The 24,389-nt window shown below is 38.0% G+C and overlaps 4 protein-coding genes and 1 pseudogene across 4 annotated transcripts; 3 read left to right on the top strand and 2 right to left on the bottom strand.

Moving 5' to 3' along the window:
• Positions 1-873: 873 nt before the first annotated feature.
• On the top strand, positions 874-3,002 carry LOC141812937 (UDP-glycosyltransferase 75C1-like; annotated as a pseudogene).
• A 2,126-nt stretch (positions 3,003-5,128) lies between these two features.
• Positions 5,129-13,459, top strand: LOC141812938 (DNA-directed RNA polymerase I subunit 2-like). The gene is made up of 13 exons (XM_074700883.1): positions 5,129-5,262; positions 5,972-6,049; positions 6,131-6,176; positions 7,302-7,482; positions 7,553-7,605; positions 7,724-7,797; positions 7,962-8,079; positions 9,440-9,524; positions 10,216-10,328; positions 10,998-11,141; positions 11,624-11,836; positions 12,033-12,278; positions 12,888-13,459. Exons 1-13 carry the CDS (start codon positions 5,129-5,131, stop codon positions 13,278-13,280), a joined length of 1,878 nt encoding a protein of 625 aa, XP_074556984.1. The 3' UTR covers positions 13,281-13,459.
• A 145-nt stretch (positions 13,460-13,604) lies between these two features.
• LOC141813682 (sorbitol dehydrogenase) lies at positions 13,605-16,326 on the bottom strand. Its single transcript, XM_074701652.1, has 6 exons — positions 16,127-16,326; positions 15,959-16,026; positions 15,629-15,865; positions 14,741-15,031; positions 14,035-14,222; positions 13,605-13,947 (listed from the first exon to the last, which is right to left on the bottom strand). The coding sequence occupies exons 1-6, from the start codon at positions 16,239-16,241 to the stop codon at positions 13,755-13,757; spliced, it is 1,092 nt and encodes a 363-aa protein (XP_074557753.1). The 5' UTR covers positions 16,242-16,326; the 3' UTR covers positions 13,605-13,754.
• Positions 16,327-16,671: 345 nt separating this feature from the next.
• Positions 16,672-21,178, bottom strand: LOC141813797 (DEAD-box ATP-dependent RNA helicase 7-like). The gene is made up of 14 exons (XM_074701779.1): positions 20,679-21,178; positions 20,271-20,405; positions 20,040-20,180; positions 19,845-19,956; positions 19,557-19,627; positions 19,150-19,304; positions 18,946-19,057; positions 18,754-18,855; positions 18,612-18,672; positions 18,357-18,528; positions 18,179-18,275; positions 18,005-18,099; positions 17,713-17,846; positions 16,672-17,085 (listed from the first exon to the last, which is right to left on the bottom strand). The coding sequence occupies exons 1-14, from the start codon at positions 21,105-21,107 to the stop codon at positions 16,841-16,843; spliced, it is 2,061 nt and encodes a 686-aa protein (XP_074557880.1). The 5' UTR covers positions 21,108-21,178; the 3' UTR covers positions 16,672-16,840.
• A 206-nt stretch (positions 21,179-21,384) lies between these two features.
• LOC141813708 (protein CANDIDATE G-PROTEIN COUPLED RECEPTOR 7-like) lies at positions 21,385-23,065 on the top strand. The gene has a single exon (XM_074701685.1). It carries the CDS (start codon positions 21,458-21,460, stop codon positions 22,817-22,819), a length of 1,362 nt encoding a protein of 453 aa, XP_074557786.1. The 5' UTR covers positions 21,385-21,457; the 3' UTR covers positions 22,820-23,065.
• The last annotated feature ends 1,324 nt before the right edge of the window (positions 23,066-24,389 follow it).

Consider the following 24,389-nt stretch of genomic DNA (forward strand, 5'->3'; position numbering starts at 1 on the left):
AAGAACATTGAGGATGATCCTACACAAGCTGACAACTCAAATATAGATAATGGGATCGAAAGCCCATCAACAGAGAAGACAAAGAGCAGCACATCTGATCCTGAACAAGTATCTGTTTGTTTTCTGAAATAATTATTCATTTTTTCTTGATATGTTTTCTGAAACAATTATTCATGTTTCAGGAAAAGCGTTGATAATGACCAAGTCCATTCCTCTTCAGCATACCTTATGCAATGGTTTAGAACCTATACAAGATGGTGGGCTCATGCTAGTGATCCTACCTTAACTATCCATGACAAGCTATCTCTGAAATTTTCTCTGAAATTTAAGCGGTCAGGTATCTAGAAGCTCAAAGAGGAACAAGTTTTAATGAAACTAATAGCAAGATGGTGGGCTCATGCTAGTGATCCTACCTTAACTATCCATGACAAGCTATCTCTGAAATTTTCTCTGGAGAAGTTCTAAGCGGTCAGGTAGATCTAGAAGCTCAAAGAGGAACAAGTTTTAATGAAACTAATAGCAAGGTTCTCGTTCAGAACTAGCTAGATCTGAGAAGAACATTGTTCAGGTGAGAAGCTCTTTTATTTTATGTTATATTCTTCATTTGATGAGGTCTGAGAAGACATTTGTTGAGTTCCATTCATGTAATTTTGTTTGAGGGCAACCTCTATGAACTTTGTCTTTTTTGTCGAATTTGTAATATATCTCATCAAGTTGAAGATCAGGTCGCACAACACTCCAATGTCAATGGATGCCTGCTTGGACGATTTTATTCCAACCATTAGGTAGATAACACAAAGAGATCAAGGTACTGAAGCTTCATCATCTTCTTTGGGTCAGCAAAATGACTTGACAAAAGAGCTTAAAGCTAGGATGGCTCAGAAGCAACTAGGAACAGAGCAGAGCAATGGCGGGAAGTTTTTTGAAATTGTCATGAATTTGCATATCAGTAGCAAAAGTTGAAATACGGTCCCTTCATTACCTGAAATAGAATAAATCATGGGAGATTTCATCCTTAATAAAAAAAATTTCTACTACCAAGGTAATTAAAAAAAAGGAAATGATACTTAGTATGAAAAACCCCAACATGAATGGAGCATGATACTCACATTGGCAGTGGGTCCCATGGCTGGCATGCCACTGCATGCAGTTGTGAATGTTATGTTCCATTCATATTTTTCATGTTAAGTTTTCCTTTTAAAAAAAATATAATGAATTAAAAATTTTCTTAAATAAAATAATTTAAAATAATAAATTATATTTTATTAAATCAAAGATTATATAATAAAATTAAATAAATTTTATTGTATTATTATCAAATAATATTAAATTATATTTTATTTTTAATAATGATAATTATCTGATAATCAAATTATTTCGATCAACATGTTTGTATGCTCCCTGTACTAAAAAATATAATGCAATTTTAATTAATTAAAAATTTTAGACTTAAATAAAATAATTTAAAATAATAAAGTTTTGTTTTTTTATAATTTTATTAAAAATAATCTTATATATTTTTTTATTTTATTTAGTTTTATTTTTTAATTAATTTAATTTATTATTTTTTCATCAATATGATATATTTTTTAATAAAATTAAATAAAATTTATTGTATTATTTTTTTGTTATCAAATAATATTAAATTATATTTTTTTTTATTTTTAATAATGATAATTATCTGATAATCAAATTATACATTATAACTTAATTTTTTTTAAGAAAGAAATTCATGAAAATATATAAAAATAGAAATTTCAACATGTTTGTATGCTCCCTGTACTATGTGGCATGTCTTGTCTATACTAGTCGTTGCATAATACTAGTCGTTGGAATTTTAATTAATTAATTAATTTTTTATTATTACGCTAGAGACAAAATTAAGATTTCTCGTCTGCTCCGAATCAGTTGGTTATTGTCAGACGCTATTTGCTTCTCATTTATTTACTTGCCCCCTCTCTCTCTCTCTCTCTGTGCCCTATCGCAGTCGGATGCAGTCGGATGATTTTATAGGCCGAGTTCCCGTCTGCTCGCACAGTCACCTTCTCCACCTCTATCTACGACCACCGACTCGTGTTCCCGGCATCCGCTGCCGACGAGGGCCTTCGTCTCCTTCCTCCTCTTCTCCGACATCTACGATGACGGTTTCGACCACAACATCCACTGCCCCTTTGAGTTCCACAACCATTTCAGGTCCGCCAGCTCTGCCTCCGCCGCCCTCCTCCGCCGCCTAGACGAGGAGGGCCGACCTGTCACCTGCATCATATACAACATGCTTTTTGCGTGGGCCGGTGACGTCGCGCGCAACCATGGCGTCCGCTCAGCCATCTACTGGATCCAGCCCGCCGTCGTCTTCGCCATCTACTACCACTACTTCCACGGCTATGAAGGCCTCATCAAAGCCCACAGCCATGACCCGTTCTTCGAGGTCAACTTACCGAACCAGCTTCCCCCTCTAAAGATCCGGTACTTGCCTTCGTTCCTCGGCATCACCAGCAACGAGGACCCCTATTCGGTGCTGCTCAAACTGTTCGAGCAATTGTTCCAAGTGCTTGACCAGGAAGAAGCTGATTCGACGGCGCCGACAGATCTGGTGAACACGTTTGGCGAGCTGGAAACGGAAATGCTGTGCTGGCGGTATCGGCAGGGAAGGCGAAGCGGCTACCGGTTGGGCCAATGGCGCCGCCGTCACTGCTGGAGGCCGTAAAGAATGAGCCAGAGTTCGATGCGCGAGGCGATTTGTTCAGGCCGGATGAAAAGAAGTACATGGAGTGGATGGACGCGAAGCCGAAGCGCTCGGTGGTGTACGTGTCGTTCGGGAGCTTGGCGGCCATCAAGAAGCGGCAGGTGGAGGAGTTCGTGCGGTGGTTGCGGGAGAGCGAAAGGGGAGCCTTTGGGTGGTGAGAAAGGATCACAAACAGGCCCAGGGGGAGTTGGAGGCGGCGCTGAGGGAAGCAGAGGCGGAGGGGATGGGGGATTTGCTTACTCACCACACCACATAGGTCAGTTCACTATTATTTAGTCAATCATGACATCCTATTTTTATGGAATCAGAAATACATTCTTTCGAATTTTGAAAAGTTTGCTAGTTAATGTTGCGTGAACACACAGATTCTAGTTTTTACTTGCAGGGCGATTAACAGGACTTGCAGCAGCTACTGTTGGTTTGGGAACACATGGTGCTCGGACATCTGAGAGTAAAACTTACGTGTTATATTTTCAATGTTGAAATTTTTTAATGGAGTATCTTACATAAATTTGTTGCTAACATATTTTTGTGAATGATAGCAAAGCAAATCGTACTGCCAGTACTTAAATTTTCTACTGATCGAGATAATAGAGTTCGATATTATGCTTGTGAAACCTTGTATACTATTGCAAAGGTGATTAAAATCTATTTGTCTTGTCTACCTTATAAAAAATTTTGGTCTTCTTCTTCGTTAATGGTCTGTAGCAATGATTAGTATATCATCATGCAGATTCTGAGAGAAGATTTTATCATATTCTTTAAAGACATATTTGACAAAGTGTGTAAGGTTCCATTAAGTGCTGATTCTACTGTGCAAGCTGCACTTCATTTTTTAGACAGCCTTGTAAAGGTAAGTTTAAGTTTAATGATTTTTTTTTCTATAAATAAATGGTGGACATGGATAATTTTATGATTGAGTTAATGTCCTCACCAGGACATTGTGACAGGGAGTAATGAACCCAAGTATATCATATCATTTGGGCCTATTTACTTTAGTTTGTTTTCTTTGTGATTAAAGTTATATTCATGAAATGTGTTGATGTCTATTATTTTCCTTTTAAAGCATAAAAGAACTTATACCACCACTAATGGAGCGTATGAATGTACTCAATCCTCCTTATGTGCAAATTTTGGTTGGGTGGATAACCATAACTAGTAGTGTTTCAGCTTCTCTGGATGGTAACTATTTTAAATAAAACCAAAGCAAATTTTATATTTGGGTTGCGCTTGGTGATGACATATGGTGATTATTTTTTCACAGCTTTGTTTGACCTGTTAAGTGACTCCAGCCAAGAAGTGCGACGATATACTGATTCTAAACTATCTGAGTTACTTCAAAAAATAAAAAATATTCCGGTGAATTTCAATTAATTCAGCTAGTTGTGCAAGTGCAAGACTGTTTGATATTCTATATCTATTTAAAAGAACTCTGAACAACATGGTCAACTTGAGATCTGCATTTGATGATTATAACTATTCTATTATTTTTTTTCTAATTTGAGATTTTCTATTATGAAGAATGTAGACTGTGGTTGTATGACTCAAGTATTAATCCAAAGGGTTCATTCTCCTGATGAATTTACTCGATTGATAGCTATCACATGGGTATGCTATCTTGTTATTTTCTTTAAATATTATTTGGAATTGAATTATGACAAATGTCTCATCCTTATGGATTGTCGACATACATAATGATATTTTCTCTAAAATTTACTTTGGAAGCATATATTCCGAATGCCCATCTTCTCTATAGCCTCACTATAATTTAGTATAATTGATTGGTTAATATCCTGTTCTTCATCAAATAAATGAGTTTGTGAAACTTGGTGGGGAGAATCTTGAGCCTTACTATGCAGAAATTCTAGGAGTCGTATTCCCTTGCATGTCTGACGAAAAAGAAAATATAAGACTAGTGAGTAGAATGCACTCTTTGTGTGTCTTCTACATACACTTTTTTAATGAAATATCATGTTACAATTTGCATCTTTTATCAACAGGTTGCGTGTGAAATCAATGAGAAGCGTCATTCATGTTAATCCAGCTGATTGATGCAATAAAGGTGTTGATTAAGCTGGGATGACAAACTAGACTTTGATGGTCTAACTAGTACTTTGCTTTTAGTATTTTGTTCAATTTGCCAGACATGTAAAAAGAGCTTCTGCTTAGATGTGGCAATTCTTCTTTCCTTTACTATTTTAAAGACCTCTAAGAACTTAATTCTCATTTACTTTTCATTCCTCTCCAACTTAAATGCTACTGGTGGATTACAGTACAAAGATCCACCAATTTGGATTTTGATAGACTCAATCTTTCTATGCATATATATAATTTGTTTGGATATACAAACGTAATTGGTCGGTTGCATGGTTATTCTTATACATGGAACAAAGAAGCACTAGAATAGAAATATATGTATTCTTTAGTTTGGTTTATGGAATAAAGCCAATAAGCATGGTGCGCAAGTCATTTAATAACCGTGGACCTGGCTACAGTGACAAAGCAGTGGTTATAAGGTGCTTTCATTTGTTCTTCTCTTTTGTGGTTACATGTCAAAGTTTTTTCTTTCTTGCAGTGCTATGAAGTATCATCGATTTACTTTCAGTCAGGACTTTTATGTTTCACTTTTCTTGCATTTTGTTGATAACAACTACAATACGTAGTTCTGCATCACTATGGCTATCATGAAAACTTGAAGTACTGACTAAATGCTACCTAGCTAGAAGATAGCATACCAAGCAACTCAAGGGTTGGAATATCCAAAATGGAAATAATATTTTGCGAGGCTTGTGATCTTCTGTTGACACTCATGAATAACCAGGAGGAAATATAAGAGATTAGAGAGGCATAATTGGATTCCTTGGGTTTGGAGAACTTTCATACAAAATACAAACGGAGGCAAATGGAGACTAAAAATTTTCCCTCCATGTCTCTTAAATTGATCTTGTTAAACTAAGGAGCCCTAATTAACAACCAGAATGCTGCCTAGCATAAAGATATTAAATGTGTTACCTAAATATGTTGACCAAAGTTATGTTTGTAATATCTATGCATCAATTACACTATTTGAGTCTATTTATGTTTTCCAGAACTTGAGGAGTTGAGGTACTATGAAATATTTGATGCATTTACTTTTAAAATTATAGCATTTCACACACCATCTTCTGTTAATGTACTAAAGAATTGGTGTAATACTGTATTTTACCAAACTCTTATTTCCTATAGATGTGCTCGAGAAGACCAAACTTCTATCACTCTCAAGTTATACTACCTTGAAAACGGAAGTGCAAGACTTGGATTCTGGTAGTATTACATATTTAATTTGCTCCATGAGTCATTCAGCTTCTGGATTTTCGAAATTTAATGTATTATACAACCTTCTAGGATAAAAGGAAGAGAGTTTCTGCTTCCAGTTGGTATTATTTTGAAGGTGTGTTTACATAATAATTTTTTTTTTGTGCTTTAAGTTGCTAAGTTTTGGTATTGAATGATGAAGACTGCTTGCCGACTCACTGCAAATCATTTAAGAGATATTGTTGTTTTTAGGAGTTTTTTATTCCGTGTCTTGAGAAACCTTGACTGTTGTTGTGCTTTGTTTTGATATAACTTGCTGATAGTCTGGTGAGTTAACATACAATTGTAGTAGTAAATATGTGTATTCTCAAGTTTAGTGTTCTCAAGTCTAGTCTGGATCTGCTTGTATCTGTATAGAGTATGCCCGTTGATTTTTGTGATCTGTACCAATAGTAGTGTGCTGCTAAATTGCAAATCCAGCGGAGATATGTCGATTGACCTATGATGTGGATCCTTAGTTTAAATATGATTGGAGTCAACAATCTGGAATTGATCAAAGCTACTCATATTCATTTAGAAATATCATCTTAAAACTTTCAGTCGCTGTATAATCTAATGTGTTCCTCAGCAGTTTTAGTCATCAAGTGAAGCCTGAGGTAAATTTTAATTCTTTTGATCGTTGAACATAGACCAAAGTATCTATGCGACTATCAGGGACATGATTAAAATATTGGAAACATCTTCTGCAATCAAAAGAGTCAAAAGGAATATCTCGAGAAAGAAAAATAATCCTTTTTCTAATCCAATTCCATACCATTTGACAATTTGATTATAAGTTCTGTACTTGTTTGTAAATGAAAATAATGTCAATGTTTATCATAGTTGGAAGAGCAACACCTTCTCTGATAAGGTTATTACCAACATGCATTTAAAAAATCCACCAAAAAATACAAGGACCCTCTAGTATGCTGCATGTCATTGTACTCTTTTAGAATCTTCTTCCTACCGAATGGAAAAATTTGTTTAACTGTTAGTTAGCAGTTCAATGAGAAAATCATGAAGTCATTTGATGTGAACCCACCCTGTTTGTGGGTCACATAAAAAGTATTATTTATACACCCAGATATGCAGTATTCGTTTGTGGGATATCTCCTGGTTTAGTCAATAACATTTTAATGCATGCCTTGTCATGTGAACCCTCCTGTTTCTCTTTCTTTCTTGCTTTCTAATTTGCATAGTTATAGTAAGATGGTCTTTACAGGCTTTTATTGACACAAATGATTACGAAATCTTTGTGAGCTTGACATGTTATTATAATGAGAGATACCAAAGAGAAAAAGGTGCTGTTGGTACTCAACTTATTGATGAAAGGGCTCTAATTATTCTTGATGAAGTCAGAGATTTGTCGCTTTTTACTCGCCATCAGTGCTTGAAGCATATTGGTATTCCTTGATATCTGGTGCTTTTGTTGGTGTTGATCGTTCATTGCAGTAATCTGTCTTTAATCTGTAGGAGAGTACTTCAGACCTGTCATGGATGGATTTGAAACTGAGAGTTATACAACTGTAAGTTAAACTCCATAGACATGATTCTTGAATATGTATGCTTCTTTCCTTATGAAAAAAGAATTCTTCTTACCAACACTGTGTATTTGATCGGCACCTATAATATTATGTCCTGTAGGTTGCAGAAGCTGTTCTTGAAGACTATATCTTTATTCATCTTAGAAACAATCATGACAAGTTCAATTTGCTGATGTTAGTTCTCTTTATCTCATATAAACATATTAGTTTCTCTCTCTTTCCTCTCTCTTTATATATATATATATATATATATATATATTCTGTCTCACTGATCTATGTCATTTTGTACATGAGATTGTCTTGAATATCCTGCTTAATCCTGTGCCCTCTGCTCTCAGTTTTATGCTGCAGAAACTTTACGCACTTGTAGATCAAACTGCTGCCCCTGATAATCCTGATACACTCCAAAACCAGGAAGTTCTGTTGCCTGGACACTTGATAGCCATTTATCTTAAGGTATTCTGTTTATGCATTCATGATTTATACCTGATTACTGAGTATTTATACATTTAACAAAGTAACTCTTGTTTTATTATTTCAGTATTTTGTTGCTGTGTTATATTCTCTTTTGGTCACCACACATGATTTAGTCTGCTTCTGTCATGATTTTCACCTTGTATGCATGAGTTAGCCCATCCATGATTCTTTATCTGTCACCAACTGATACCACTGACCTTTTTAAGCAGTCTTCTTAAATGTGTATATTTTTCTACCCTGATATAAAACTTTTAAAATGAGAAAGAACCAAGTTGAGCTTGCTTTCTTCATAGCCATAGGGGGTATTTCAGCTGTGTATTATATGACGGGTTTGAATTTTCTAGTTTCTTAGGGTCCCATCTTAGTGTTTTGGCAAGTTAAAATTGCAGATATTTTCCTTTTGTTGAGCAGATAAATCATCGATGCAATCACAAGATTTTTATGCAATGATGACTGAAATGGTGAAAACCTACATCTAAGAGATGCTACAATGATACAAGGATTTTATCCCTCCATTGAGCCATATATAAATTATATTATTAGTTATAGTTAAATCAGTTTAATCATAGTTGATTTATATTAACTAAAATTTTCTTTGGTCTTCCTCTCTCCCTTTCGCTTATGATTCTGATTGAAAAATTCAGGTAATTGGAAAAGGATCATGTTTTATGAATTCTTGTGGGATAGATTTAGTTGGATCTTGTTTGAGTTCAACCATAGGATCTTAAATATCACATTTGTCGAGAATTGTTTTGTCCCAACTAAGTATTTGTTGGGAACTAATGTCTTAACTGTTAATATGTGCCACTTGAAGTAGGCTATTTGTCCAAGGAGTTGAAGTCGAGATGATGAACAATGTTAAAAGAGCAACACTAAATTGGATCCGATCATGATGTCATGGAGAGCATTTGGAGATGACAATTTATTTTGAATTAGGTATGGTGTAGGGTTTGGAATAAACCATGGGGTGGGATGTTGATTGAGTTTACTGTGATGACATTGACAAAACCCAAGGTGGATGTGAAGTCATTTGCAGGTGGGAAGATCAGGTGAGAATGATCTTTGTTCCACCTCAGTGCCTTGTGTCTAATGGACACCATGCATGAACAATGCATTTTCCTGATTTCTAGAGTTAGGCCTCAAAACTTGATGGAAATAATTTTAACATCCAACTCTTCTGTTGCGACTTGGATCAACATTTCCTTTGCTCATGCGATGTATCTTTGAATGTTTTGATGAACTCACTCAACTGATTAATGTGGGTTTCTTGTTTTTCATAGACATTTAACATGTGTATGTTGTGGATGTACTTAATGTTCTTCATATTCATTATTTGTAGGAAAAACTTCAAGTGTGGTTGAGGAGGGCAAGACAACTTCTTGATGAGCTAGCAAAGAAGAAAAGGACCTTTGATATAAAAAGTGGTATAAATATCTTTCAATTTCTTTGTCCATAACTTTTTGTTGTAGATTCAAACTATTGAAACAGTATTTTTTAAAAGGCAAGTTATTGAATCTCACCCAAAATTTTACACTGTTAATGGAGCTAGTCTAAACATTTGAAAATCATGAACCTAATCTAATTTTGATAACTGGTTAATGAATGCAGTTTGTTGTCTAGGTTTTATTTAGTTCCCTCTTGTTTGTGTGGCTAGTCAGCCATTAACATTGCTATAGTAGTTGGAATCGATCCCAAATGGATCATCAAGCTTGACTAAGAATAAGAATAAATCAAACTACCTAAATCAAGATGCCAGTTATGGTTTTTATTTGAGTGATTATTGAGATGATTTGTAAGAAAAATCAAACTGATTATGTGTCTAGGCTAGGTGCAATTTATTTTCAAAGGTCTTTCCTTTTGCTCCATGGTATATCACAATAAAAGTGAACTCTATTTCAACATAGAAGTTGTCACTGTTGGTAGACATTCTCACCCATAAGGTTTTAAGTTAGATTCATTTAGTACATACTTCTCATTTTCATTTATCTATTCATTGCACTATCCCTCTATACTTTGTTATCAACTCTCAACATTTCGTCATGATGTTTGTACTTGTCGATGTCAAGTTCTTCATAATGGTAGGCTATGCCTAACTTTTAGTAATTCTATGAACAGTAAGACAGGTGAAGAAGATTGTAGCCAAGAATTCTATAAATATTGGGAGGGCCATTGAGAGTATGATAAAAGTTGGAAGATTGAACACACAATCAGGTCTAGACTTGCCTCAGGTGATTACTTTTTTACTCCCCTCATGCAACTTATTTTGTTAATGTCAATCTTTTTCACTAAGAATGTCACTAAAGCTATTCCAAATATAACTGTATAAATTTTTTTGTGATTCTTTGAGCTCTAAAGTCTAAATCATTAAGTGCATTTGTTTCTACAATTCAACACTAGGGTGTATTTCTTATGGAGAAAACTAACTGTGAGGAGAGAAACCTTTCCTTGGATGGAAAGAAGCAGAGGGAAGAAGTTTAACTTGTTTAAAATTGATTTGATATAAACATTAGAAAAACCTAAAAGAATCAGTTCATGCAAAATAATCATTTTGAAATTTTTACATGAAATCAAAGTCTTCCCATCCAAGTTGCAAAGTAATTGTGGTCGAGAAATTCTTTCCCTAGTTGTTTCTCTCCGCTTGTAACCTTCACAGGAAATGGAGGGAAGGAACAATTTGGGTGGAAATATTCTTGGTCAAAACAGTGGTTTCTTTCGCTCTCCTTGTATTCTCCATGGCATGAAACATGCCCTTATTAAAATAGCTTCCTTGAAATGATCTTATTCTTTAGCATTCACATTTTAAATTGTGTTCCTGCAATTGATTAAGCTTATCACTTCAGGTACGCTCGATATTGATTGTTGGCTACAATAGTAAAACATCAAACACATTTTTGCAGATAGTACATCCACATGGGCCAGTATATAGCACACACAATACCTTGACAAGCACAACGAAACCAACTTATTCAAAACATTCAGAAGATGCCATCATTGACTATGTTTCTGTTGATGGTACTGGCTCAAAGAACTACCTGCAAAAGGTTTGATTCATCTTGTTATTTCAGCATTTCTAACATAATATGCATCTTCAGTTTTGTTTTGTTGAATTGAAAATTTTGATGTATCAGAATCACAGATTTAGGATTTTATAATTTTCCTGTGTGCCTTTTATATTGATAAATGATAATAATATGTACAGTGGTGATCAATAAGATTTTGAATGTTTTATACGTTAATTAGGCATCTAAATTGCAACCTGCAAGATCTGTAATTGATGTAAATCAATCCGATCTAAATTTCATTCTTGATGTTTATGAGAAAACATAAACCAAGCTGCAAAATCAATCTCTTCCACATTTCTTGGATGAATAGACAAGTGAACATGGAAAACCTGTAATAAACAACAGTAACATTACTTTGGAACAAGACCGTTTCCATTATTCATTATGTGCACTGCTAGTTAATTTTTGCTTAGGCTTCAAATGGTGAGCAAAGATGCTTAATGCAATAATTGACCTTTCAGGTTAACATTCACACTCGACACCCCAGATATCCTATTATTGGCGATAAGTTTAGCAGCCGGCATGGGCAGAAGGGTGTTTGCTCTCAGCTATGGCCTTCTGAAGACATGCCGTTTTCTGAAGTTACTGGGATGCAACCAGATTTAATAATTAATTCTCATGCGTTTCCTTCGCGAATGACTATTGCAATGCTTTTGGAGTCGATTGCAGCTAAGGTCACTCTTCGTTGTTTACTCTTGTGCTTATTGCAGTAGAATTTTGCTTTGTCTAAGTAAACCTGGTTTTGATTAGAAAACTGGTCATCAATGCACCTAGGCATTTCAATTTCCTAACTCTCTTTTGGAATCTTTTTTTTATCCTATGGCGAGTCTTAGTGGTAGCAAATTCTACATTTTTTGCTAACCTTTGCAGGGAGGATGCCTGCATGGAAAATTTGTTGATGCAACTCCTTTCAGCAGGTCAAATTCCAACAAAGAAGATGAAGATAATAGCCCACTGATTGATGAACTAGGTCAAATGCTGATTGCTTATGGTTTCAACTATTATGGAGAAGAGGCAATGTACAGTGGAATTTATGGAAGAGTGTTGCGGTTTAAGATTTTTATGGGGCCTGTTTATTACCAGCGGCTCCGCCACATGGTTTCTGACAAATTTCAGGTGATCTTTCTCCATTTCCTGTTTATTTGTTAAATTCGGGTACGGAAAGAAAAATACTACATGGCTCTCATTTAATTATAATAATATTATAAGCATGTTTTATTTCTTGTGTAAATTGTCCCTGTATGTAAACCATTAAGTGGAACAATGCAGATAATAAAAAATACTAATATTCGAGTAAAGCAGTTAGGTATGCTGAAATCCCATATTTTCACTAAATGGTGGATTTCTGACAAATGCTTCGGTGGAAATTTCACCATGCTCTAGTATATAGGGATCATCTTCCTGTTTAAAATGATCCTGGAATCTAATTTGGGCATCTTCAAACAAGGGCACTTGTTCTTGGAATTCTTCATTATCAAGGGTGGATTTTAGTTCCTTTCCTTTTGCTTAATCCGTTTTGTTGAACTTTAGTTGTAGTGTTTTCTAGAACTGCATTTATGTTTACAACATAAATATTAATTTTTATAAAAAACCTTAACATGTTCTTGATTCTTTTATGATTCCCATGTCCTATGTCATTTCGTAATGGTTTGTGCCTTGGCTTTACCCCTTGGGTTAGCTTGTGATCTTTCTGTTGAGCTCGATGAACTTGTATTAATGATTCAGGTGCGCTCTACGGGAACTGTGGATCAGATCACCAGGCAACCCATTGGAGGAAGGAAACGAGGCGGTGGCATTCGGTTTGGAGAAATGGAACGCGATGCAGTTCTTGCCCATGGAGCTGCCTACCTTTTACATGACAGGCTCCACACCTGCTCTGACTACCACATAGCTCATGTATGCTCCTACTGTGGCAGTCTTCTCGCGGCCACTACTGTACAACCCCAGAAGAAAGGTCTCCCACCTGCCAGAACTCCCAAGAGCTTTATATGCCAAGCTTGCAAAACAGGCGAAGGAATGGAAACTGTGGCGATGCCTCACGTGTCCATATATTTGGCAGCGGAATTGAAAGCAATGAACATAAAATTGAAGGTTCAGTTGAGTAGGCAAGCAAGCTAATGGCACATTCTCAAATTCCAGCATACAACCCAAGTACCGAAGCACAACTGGCAAAGAAAGATTTGGGGTTTGGTGCATTCTGTGGAGATCCATTTTGTGAATCACTTGAGATGAAACTTTTGTTCTTTCTCCAGGTTTAGATTATATATGTTATGGTAGTTTAGTTGAGAATTTTTGTTTTCCCGTGTATAAATGGCGAATTAGTGTGGAATTTTTGTTAGAGGAGAATTTGTGTTATGGCTTCTTCTACTTCATCAGCGGAACGCCATAAGCGACTAGACCGGCTTAAATCGACCCGATGATTTTATCATTTTTTCTCAGCTATAAGATCAACCCTTTTTATTCAACCAGCTTAATAGCAATACCAACATTGATGACCTTGTCTCGTCAGCTAGAGAACTGCTACAACATCTCAGAACGATTCTTCAGACCAACAAAACAAACTGCTAATGATACTGAATGATGCCTCAGCGTTTAAAGGTTGAACATCACTTTTATGGCATCTCCGCCACGAGCACTGACCTCGAATGCTTCCACCACGTCCTCCTGCGAGAATCTGAATCTGTGCGTTATCAGAGGCTTGACGTCGATTTTTCCGCTCCTCAGGAACTCGATACACAATGGCCAAGTGTCTTTGTATCGGAAGATGCCGACCACATAAACTTCTCTGTAAACAAAGGAACAGCGATTAGTCGTCAAGTGGAAGTTCAGCTTATTATTCTAACTCCCAACTCTTCAGCAATGAGATGGAGACCTTGCTGCAGCAGGAGTAAGGGGGACAGTCATCTCATTGTGGCCCATGCCCACAAGGCAAACTTTACCACCTGGTCTGGTGGCATTCAAGGCAGTCGACATTGTTTTGCTAAACCCAGCGCAGTCGAAGCTCACATCGATATCACTGCCCATTGCCTCTTGTATCTGAATAACATCCTCATCTAGATCCTGTAAAAGAATTGTATCAAAGAATGTATCACACAAGCAGGATGTTACGAGGCCATAAACAGATTGATCTTATTTTGCTCTTTGAGTACATTTAACAATGTTATCAAACGATAGTCTTGTTAGATATGTTTTTTCTTTCCTTCTTAGCAAGAATTTAATCACTGAAACTTACTAGTTTTAGTATGCTGAGTAAACATACACAAAAATCAAGAGCTAAACCTCTTTCTCAAATTTCTTTTATATATCACCATCACAGAAATAGCCAATCCCAGTTAGTGGGATAAGGCTTGGTGGTGGTTGTTGTTGTTGTATATCGCCATCACAAAACATTATTCATATATTGAATTGTGCGTTATCGGTTATTGTCATACAAACAACTTTTATATAAATCTATAACCACTAGCAAATCCCAACAATCAAAAGCATAATAGCTGAAATAGAATGGTGGCAAAGGTGATTTGATATCAAATGCATGCAACTTTTCTGCATCTTATGAATATCAAGAGTTAGGCAAAGACCTGAGTGCTTGTAGAAACTTTCACAAACTCATCTGCTCCAAGAGATTTAGCAACCGATAGGCGATATCCATCAACATCCACTATGACGATTCTTGGAGCACCAAAAGCACGAGCCGCAAGCATTGTGACTAGCCCGATAGGGCCAGCGCCCATAATTAGCACAGTCGACTCTGGACCTACATTGGCTCGACGACAAGCATGGACACCGACACTTAGGGGCTCACACATTGCCCCTTCCTCCAAGCTCACATTGTCAGGAAGCTTAAAGCATAAATCTGCAGGATGAACCACCTGGCAACCCAGACCAAGCGTATCGGCAAGGTTAATGTCTGAAATAACAAATCAAAAAGTGAAGAAGATGAAAACTTGAGAATCACTACTTTATTTGTCTATTCTTTTCCCTTTTCGATGAGTAGCACTATGGAAAATCTTGGTTGAGAATTGATTGATTTCACTTAATTTGCAAAGTTCATCAAATCATGCCAACTAGAAGATCTATGCATCAGATGACACGAACTATTCGAAGGAAAGAAAAAACTCCCAAATAGACATTGTCAGGAAGCTTAAAGCATAAATCTGCAGGATGAACAACCTGGCAACCCAAACCAAGCGTATCGGCAAGGTTAATGTCTGAAATAACAAATCAAAAGGTGAAGAAGATAAAAACTTGAGAATCACTACTTTCTTTGTCTATTCTTTTCCCTTTTTCGATGAGTAGCACTATGGAAAATCCTGATTGAGAATTGATTGATTTCCCTTAATTTGCAAAGTTCATCAAATCATGCCAACTAGAAGATCTACGCATCAGATAACACAACAATTCGAAGGAAAGAAAAAACTCCCAAATAGATATTGTTAGGGGGAAAAAAAGGGTCTGAGATTGATCACCTGGTTCGCTAGGGATCCATGAACAGGAGGGGTAGCAAAGAATTTCATATCAGGGCAAAGGTTGTATCGGCCACCTTTGCAGAATTTGCACCGCCAGCAGCTGATGCCGGGCTCTAACGCCACGCGATCACCCGAAACCAGGGATTTGACTTCGCTTCCCACCTCCTCTACGACCCCAGCACACTCATGCCCGATCACCATCGGTTCTCTAACAACGAAATGGGCGCACCTCAGAGTCTGCGGCACGCAGATGAGGAGAAAAGGCATCACTTGGTTCATCCTTCCATGGTCTAACTAGATAAAATCGACAGTGTTACAGGGAAGCCTAACCTTAAGATAGTGAACATCGCTGCCACAAATGCCGACGGCCTTCATCCTCACACGAACATCATGAGGCCCTAAAGAAAATCAACTTGGATCAGCATTCAGCAATCAATCACACCCCGATGACAAACCGTAACCAAAAGGGAATAAAAACCCTGATTATTCAAGACGAACCAAGCGGCGGGAGAGGGAAAGGCTGGATCTTGAGAGTGTTGACGGAGACCAACCATGCCGCCATGTTCTCTTCCGCCTTCCCGGCATCTCCGCTTCCTTCGCCGCCCTTCCCCATCTCCTTCTCGCACTGCGTCGATCAACTCTTTGGTGATTTGATGGAGGAAGAGGAGGTTCTGGAGATTGATGCGCGACCACAGAAGGAAGGTTGATCCGTTGGTCAAACTAATGATCCTTATCCAGTATTTATTAAGGATGCAAGTAATTATTTTTATCAAAATAATCTTTAAGTGAAAATTTAGAGATTTTTTACATTATTTTAATTTTAAAAATAGTTAAAATCATTTTGAATCTAATTTGTTTACTATTTGAATCATTTTATTATCATTTTCTCTTAAATATTTATAAAATATGAGCAAATCTCAAAATCGGATGAAGTATCTTTTAATTTTCCACAATTTTAATAGTTCATCCACATGTTTAAAAGTATATTAACATTATTAAAGTCAGTTTTGTTATAATTTTAATACAAAATTGCATTTTTTTCTTTTAATAATGGAATAAGAATACATAAGGTTGTTAGACAGTATTACATTTCAGGATCAAATATAAGTTCAATAATTCATCATCAAAATAAAAAAAAGAAAACAAATTAAAAAAAAACAAAAAACCAAATTCCAGCTACGGATTTGGCTGTAAGAACATATTACGTTATCTTCAATTCCTCTGGAAAAAATTGTTCCGGCCTCCACCACCGCGACCTCTTCCACGATTGCCTCTGCCGGAGAATCTGTCACCACCACCCCTACCACCGTAGAATCCACCACCTCGGCCGCTGGAGAAACCACCACCACCGCGGCCGAACCTTCCTCGCCCTGAGTTGGGGCCTCTGTTTTCTCTATCTTGTAGTGGAGGCAATGTTTCCAGCACCTCGATAGTAAAACTGCTGGTCTTGTTTTGAACTGTGAAAAAGAGCAAATTGTACAGAAATGTTATCTCTTGATTGCATTACATAAAATGAAGAAACAGAGAAATGTTATGGCTTGATCGCATTACATGGTGCACAAAATGAAGAAACAAATTCACATGTACAAGCAGTACAAAACTTATCGTTTTGCCACCAAAAAGCATGGAAAATAAGCTTGAGGGCGGGGACAAGTTTTCACTTGCAAAAACCTCCACGACAAACTTTCCACACGATAGGCCTTCTCAACATGATTTTCACTACCCTCTTACTTCTTCCATCTACACAATTCCTTCTCTTCCTCACAATAAACGAGCATACAAAAAAAGCTCGAGAAGCCAAGCGGGCAAACCATCCAGACTCACCCGATAATATGGATGGGGCATAAGACATGTATTTTGTGCCATGGCATGTTTTGCCTCGGCCATTATGCAGGAAAAAAGAGAAAGGAACCTCTCCAAATCCTGCCCTGCTTCTAGCTCGCACAAGCAGAAGCAGAGGGATGGAAAAGTTAAATCCCCACTCATTTTGATACACAAGCTAAAACAAATTCACAGTAGTGTTCTCCATGTCGAACAGGAAAACCTAGTCAATGAAAATTCAAGCTGAGCTTTCAGATCTATACCTTCAAGAAATGTATCGACATCATCAGCAGGCACGTCAAACACTGCACCATAACCATCCTCGGTAAGAGAGACGTTTTCAAGATTTTGGATCTTCTCTTCAGGCAAATGTCTACCTAAGACGCTGAAAACAAACCTGAAAAATCAATGGAAAGAATAGGTTAGTTATACATCTGCATTAACAAGTTTATTTGTACTGGTAGCACAATAGGCAACCATGCAATAGCTGAAGTCTGTTCAGTCTAACTATTGAATATCCAACCGCTCCAAATTATTTTTAAAAAAAACACTCACGATGGTGAATAGATAGTGTTTCCTGTCTGAAGAATCACCGTCACGTAGTTCTCCAAAGATGAGAGCAGTGACCTCTTTTTTATATCCAAAAACCCCTGCGATAGAGACAACCATTAAAATAGAAGATCACTAAATACACCAATGTATTGCTTCAAAGCAAAATGTGCAACTTACAGCAGCCTTAGCAAGTGCTTTTGCTAGTAAATCTACAGGCGATAGTCCTGAAGTGCTCAAGAGCTGTTCTGCTTGTGAACGAAAAACTGGAATAACACTGCAAAATAAACAAATTTCATAGTTAGAATATTACCAAATCAAACAATTTCCCAAAAAAAAGGAAGAAACATCAGCTTACTTGTCAGAGACATTTGAAATAGCACTGGCTGCTTCAGATCCAACTAATTCAGCAATCTCAGCAGGCTTAGGTGCAGATATATACTCAAACTTAACACCCGATTCCTTTTCAATTCTGGAAACACTAAACTTATATCTGGGTTCATAAAGAAGAATTGCAACACCAGTATTGCCTGAAAGAGATGTCTCTTAGCACTTGTCACAAAAAAAAAAAAGAAACTAAAAATTACATGGTGAAAGTTTCAAAAAAAATTACCAGCCCTTCCAGTTCGCCCAGACCGATGGATGTAAGCTTCAACATCTCGTGGGGGCTCACACTGAAAATGTAATTGATTCAAATAATGTTGTAGAATTTGTTATTTAAAATGGCTAACTGCTTCCAGGAGATAAAGATGCACCTGAACAATCAGCTGCACATCATTGATGTCAAGCCCGCGTGCTGCAACATTTGTTGCAACCAAAACCAAAAACCTACCTGACCTAAATCCAGTTAGTATAACCTGCATAATTCAAATCCCAGATATTAATGGATGAAGTTCTTTTGGACAAGATATAGATTATGAAGTAATCAGTTATCATAAAGTGCATACTTCTCGTTGCTGTTGCATTACATCTCCATGCAATGCTCTTGACCCAGGTAATAATCCAGCAAGCTCAGATGCAGATTCTTTTGTCTCAGTGAAAATAATGGTTCGGCCACCCCTGTGAATAGAAAAACAAATATGTACTTTAGGAACCAGATCATAACAAAGAAAATTAATCAAACAATAAGGTGAAATCATAAAATTACAAACCTGCTATAGCAACGAATAATATCAGGAATAATTTGGTGTCTTGTTGATTTTAAACAAGGGAGAGCAAGATGTCTAACAGTAGCACTCGCCTTCAGTTTCTCATTGCAAACAAGATCAGCTGTTTTCTTATCTTCCTTAAGAAATCTTGCTGAAATCTGGGAAAATTAGAAAAGGTATTATGTGGAAGAATATTGAATAATAAAATTACATTTAGAACAAAATAATAAACATAAACATTAGAAAATTAGGTGTTCATATTCTAATGTTCATGGTGAGCTTATAATAAGGTTCACCAATATAGAATTGAACTTGTGAATCATGAAGGCATGCCACAACAAATACAAAATCACATATGCCCCTTTGAAAAATTTACTAAATGAGAGGAATTCATGATTATGAATCTATACCTCCTTCACCCAATCAGGTAAGGTAGCACTGAAGAGAAGTGTTTGAACATTGTTAGCATCCTCAACTTTACCTGCAAAACATGAAAGGAAAAAACCTTCAGTAAAAATTGACTATGTGAAGCATAGTTAACCAATGAAAATGACATATATTGCAACTAGACCAGACTAAACTATATCTAGAGAAGGTCTAACACAAAACACCAACTATGATAAATGTATCTCTGAGATCCTTTTGCCTGGATATAAATTATCAATAAGCAATGAAAACGCAGTGCAGATTACTCATACCAAGAATTAGCTCCACATCTTCCACAAAACCCATTCTCAACATTTCATCTGCTTCATCAAGGACCCGGAAGTTCAAAGCTCTCAGGTCAAGAGTTCCTCTCTCTATATGATCCTGTAAACAAATAAAATAAAAAAATAAGAAACTGACTTCACTGAGCCAAGCAGGATTTATGAACATATAGTCAAACAGATTACTTTCACACGTCCTGGTGTGCCAACAACGATATCAACCCCTCTGCTTATGGACATTTCTTGAGCACGATAAGGAGATCCACCATATACACAGCATGACGATAACCCCACTACCCTACCATAAACTTCAAATTCTGAGTGTACCTGGATTAATTATCACGACAATCAAGTTTCAGAACAAAGAATCATGTAATAGTTTCATAGTAAACATATTTAACCTCTAATTTGGAGTACCTGAATTGCAAGTTCTCGAGTTGGAAGTAGCACCAAAACACTTGGAGGCCTTCTATAACCAGTTCTCTTTGATGCCTTAAGCCTTCCATTTGTCAACGATTCCAATATAGGCAATACAAAAGCCAAGGTTTTACCCTATGAATAAGGACATACATATAACAAACCATCATAAACAGTATAGCCCATGAACATCAGGAAAAACAACTACTGGGAGAGAAATAACATAAATGCAAAAGAGCTACGTTGTTTTTTTTTCTATTGTTTTTTTTTCAATAAAAGAAGAAAAAAACATCTTATGCCGCCCTCTAGTTGGCTATATTACTAGCACGAACCAGAACAGTTAAAACAGTAAAAAAAATATCTGAAGTACGAAATGGAAAGGAGAACAAAAGGGAAGAAAACACCAACCTGACCAGTCCGGGCTCTACCCACTAAATCAAACCCATCAAGTATGAGATCAAACGTCATGGCCTGGATGGGGAACAGGGCCTTTATGCCCTTCGAGTTCAAGGTCTCTACCAAGGCCTTCGAGATCCTGAAATTGGACAAGGCATTCGGGTCATCCACATCACTACCGCTCTCCGGCTCATCCGTCTCCTCTCCCTTCTCCTTCAGCTTCATCTTCTTCTCCGCAAGACCATTAGCATCCGCCTTCTTCTTCTTTTTCTTCTTCTTCTTCTCAGGGACCTCCGATGAATAATCGGAAGTGGTGTCGCTCTTATCCTCCTCCTCCTCGGCCTTCCTCTTCTTATTCTTCTTGCTCTTCTCAGGGACCTTCGCCTTCTTCGATCCCTTAAGCTCCTCGGGGGAGAGAGGGTCGGAGAGAAGAGAAGGCATGTCGGCAGTCGAGGGCTTTCGCTTGCGTCGGAGGAAGGAAGGGTTAAGCGTGTAACCGCGGCGACGCAAGAGGCAGCAAAACGAGGTGGGAGCGGTCGAGGAGGGCTCGGAAATTTATACACGAGAAACCCTAGCCGACATGAGACGGGTTAAGTCACGACTCCGATGAAAGACCAAATAATAATAAGGTTAAATATATGGAGTTAATTGGAAAAACTTCCAAAAATAATGATGCCTCCCTTCGTCTTCGTTGACAAACGAAGTCCACCGCCGCCATTGATGGGCGAGCGAGAGAGAGAGAGGGAGATAAGAAGGAATCGAGATCGGAGTGGAGAAGAGAGACTACGAAGATGGCATCCATGGCGGCATCCGCGAGACCTATCCTCGGACTGGCGTTGGCGTTGTCCATCATGGCCGTCGTCCCTTCTGTTCGCGCCGAGATCCGCCAGATGGAGGTCCGATCGGACTCGCGATCCATCATCCCCTTTGACGACTTCGGCTTCACACGGCGTGGCGGTCTCGAGCTCAATGTCTCCGGCATCTCCTTCTCCGGAAGCGCCGACCTCGCCCTTTCCCAGCTCGGCTTCTTCCTCTGCACCCCCGACGCATGGCTGCTCGTCCTCCGCCAGATCCGCGACCTCGACATCACCTGCGCCCTCCAGTCAGACCACGTCCGCATCGTCTACGAATTTGACCGCCTCGATCCCCCTCCCAACCCTTCCGGCGTCCCCGTCGCCCGATCCACCTCCTTTGGCGTCGTCAACCTCACCGACCAGCCCGGCCATTTCACCCTCCTCTTCGCCAACTGTCTCCCCAATCTCCGCGTCTCCATGTCCGTCCGATCCGCCATGTTTAACCTCCCTGAACCTTCCCGCCGTGCCTTCCTCTCCGCCGGCGCTGCACCGCTCCCCTTCATATATTCCCTCCTTTTTTTCGCCTACGCCGCCCTCGTCATTGCTTGGGCTGCCGTCCTCTTCCGCCGCCGTGCCGCCCTCTTCCGCATTCACTACTTCATGCTCGCGGTAGTCGTTCTTAAAGCCCTAAATCTCCTCTGCGAGGCCGAGGACAAATCCTACATCGAGCGCACCGGATCCGCTCACGGCTGGGACGTGCTTTTCTACATCTTCAGCTTCCTCAAGGGGATTTCCCTCTTCACCCTCATCGTCCTCATCGGCACCGGTTGGTCCTTCCTCAAACCCTACCTCCAGGACCGCGAGAAGAGGGTGCTCATGGCGATCATCCCCCTCCAGGTGGTGGCCAACATCGCCCAGGTCGCCATCGACGAATCCGGCCGCTATTCCAGCGACTGGATCACCTGGAAGCAGGTCTTCCTCCTCGTCGACGTCGTCTGCTGCTGCGCCGTCCTTTTCCCCATCGTCTGGTCCATCAAGAACCTCCGGGAGGCCGCCAGGACCAACGGGAAGGCCGCCGTGAACCTTATGAAGCTCACCCTTTTCCGCCAGTACTACATCGTCGTCATCTGCTACATCTACTTCACCAGGGTGGGAGCCTACGCGCTCAGCAACTTCATCTCCTACCGTTACCTGTGGACCAGCGTCGTCGCCGGCGAGCTCGCCACGCTCGCCTTCTACGTCTTCACCGGGTATAAGTTCAGGCCGGCGGCGCACAACCCATACTTGACCATTGACGACGACGAGGAGGATGCTGCTGCGGAGGCACTAAAGCTCGACGATGATGCGTTCGAATTGTGATGCCGATTCCATTCTTGGCTCAAATTGCTCGGAAGCTGGGAAAAAAAAAGGTTAGATTTTGTCTTCATTCTCCACAGGAAATTGATAGTAGCATTTTAATAGTGCAAAAAAGGAATGATCTTTCTGTTCGTTTGGTATAAATTAAGACACCAGTCGTTAGAAAATTCTGTGAATTCTCTTCTGTTTGCTACTGATTTATCCTGTTCATTTCTCAATTCCATTGCCTCAATCATCTTGCTGGTCGAAATTCAGTATTCGTTCTTTTGTCCTTTGATATTTGATACATCTTTCTGATAAATTCTGTTGTTTATATATTTGATCCCTCTTTTCGAACACAAAATCTTATTAGAGCATTAAATCCCATATGCGCATTTATACTTAGCGAGTAAGATTATTGACCTGTTCGACGAGGAAGACTTGGCTTGTATTGGCAGGTCAATGACCGCGTCTTGTACTGATTACGACGGGTTTCTAACCGATACTGCTGACGTCATCCTAGATTCTGGAGTTATTAATGGACTGAGAAAGGGGCCCGCTTTTAATTTTTGCTATAAAGTTTTATTTTTAAAATTATTAAAATAATATTTTATCCACAATTTGATATTCAAAATATTTTTTATATTAAAATTGCGTAAAATTAATTCAAAAGCGATGCAACTGATAAAAGTTTCGCTTTATTCTCGTAAAATAATTTATTTTTATCTTAAGATAAATATGTCCAAAGTTAGTACTTTGAGATGAAATATAGAGGATATTAAGATATTAAATTATTGGTGAAATATTATTTTAATATTTTTATTTAAAAAATCCCTTTTAACAATATAAATAATAAAGAATATTCTTTTAATTTTTTTCACCTTTTTTTACACTTTATCTTTAACAATTATTAAAACACGTCCACTATTTTTTTCATTATAAAAATACTGTTATTTATTTCAAGCTTCGAAATTCATCCTCCAACTGTTTCAGGATTCCTTGACCCTGTTTGACTCGCAGTTCACGGCTTCGGCCGGTTCATATCTTCGGCGTTCGTCGAAGATGCGGTCTGGCACTTAGCGATTAAGTTTATCGAGCGGATCGATTAGGGTAGGGAGACTTGACCTGCTGACGGGTCAATGGTCAACTTCTTGTTATTGCTGACGTCATCGTAGATTCTTGAGTTGAGTTGTTAATGGCATGCATGAGAAAGGGCCCGCTTTTTAATTATTTATATTGTTAAAAAAGAATGTTTTTCTTTTAAAATTTATTAAAATAATATTTGTATCCATAATTTGATAGAGTACGATGCGATCTCAATTCCTTATTATCACGTTGACAGTATCGAATTATTAATAATAAGATGGATTGTTTGGCTATATATAAACATGTAATTAGGAGCGATTTTTTTTTCGACAAAATAAAAAAAGTTGATAATGGAATGATTATTTCAAAATACGGAGATTCAAGATTTAATTAATTTAGATAGTTTATGATTATAAAATTTTATATTTTGATAATAGAGGATTCAACATGTACATCATAAATATTTTTGATATATTATCCTCTCAATTTTTTAAAAATTTAAAATTTT

The sequence above is a fragment of the Curcuma longa genome, chromosome 20 (genome assembly GCF_044706935.1).
Source record: "Curcuma longa cultivar G26 ecotype Majalengka, Jawa Barat chromosome 20, ITB_CL_G26_1.1, whole genome shotgun sequence".
Taxonomy (NCBI): Eukaryota; Viridiplantae; Streptophyta; class Magnoliopsida; order Zingiberales; family Zingiberaceae; genus Curcuma; species Curcuma longa.

What these genes read in the sequence shown, in the direction of transcription:
- LOC141813708 (XM_074701685.1), top strand. Translation starts at nt 21,458, where the DNA reads ATGGCATCCATGGCGGCATCCGCGAGACCTATCCTCGGACTGGCGTTG.
- LOC141813797 (XM_074701779.1), bottom strand. Translation starts at nt 21,107, where the DNA reads ATGCCTTCTCTTCTCTCCGACCCTCTCTCCCCCGAGGAGCTTAAGGGA. An exon ending in ATGTGCAGCTGATTGTTCAG is followed by an intron (nt 18,673 to 18,753) that starts GTGCATCTTTAT and finishes TTACATTTTCAG; the next exon opens with TGTGAGCCCCCACGAGATGT. An exon ending in TGGGCGAACTGGAAGGGCTG is followed by an intron (nt 18,529 to 18,611) that starts GTAATTTTTTTT and finishes CATCTCTTTCAG; the next exon opens with GCAATACTGGTGTTGCAATT.
- LOC141813682 (XM_074701652.1), bottom strand. Translation starts at nt 16,241, where the DNA reads ATGGGGAAGGGCGGCGAAGGAAGCGGAGATGCCGGGAAGGCGGAAGAG. An exon ending in TTTCCCTCTCCCGCCGCTTG is followed by an intron (nt 16,027 to 16,126) that starts GTTCGTCTTGAA and finishes GATTTTCTTTAG; the next exon opens with GGCCTCATGATGTTCGTGTG. An exon ending in GCGATGTTCACTATCTTAAG is followed by an intron (nt 15,866 to 15,958) that starts GTTAGGCTTCCC and finishes TGCGTGCCGCAG; the next exon opens with ACTCTGAGGTGCGCCCATTT.
- LOC141812938 (XM_074700883.1), top strand. Translation starts at nt 5,129, where the DNA reads ATGGAACAAAGAAGCACTAGAATAGAAATATATGTATTCTTTAGTTTG. An exon ending in GACAAAGCAGTGGTTATAAG is followed by an intron (nt 5,263 to 5,971) that starts GTGCTTTCATTT and finishes TATTTCCTATAG; the next exon opens with ATGTGCTCGAGAAGACCAAA. An exon ending in TCAGTGCTTGAAGCATATTG is followed by an intron (nt 7,483 to 7,552) that starts GTATTCCTTGAT and finishes TTTAATCTGTAG; the next exon opens with GAGAGTACTTCAGACCTGTC.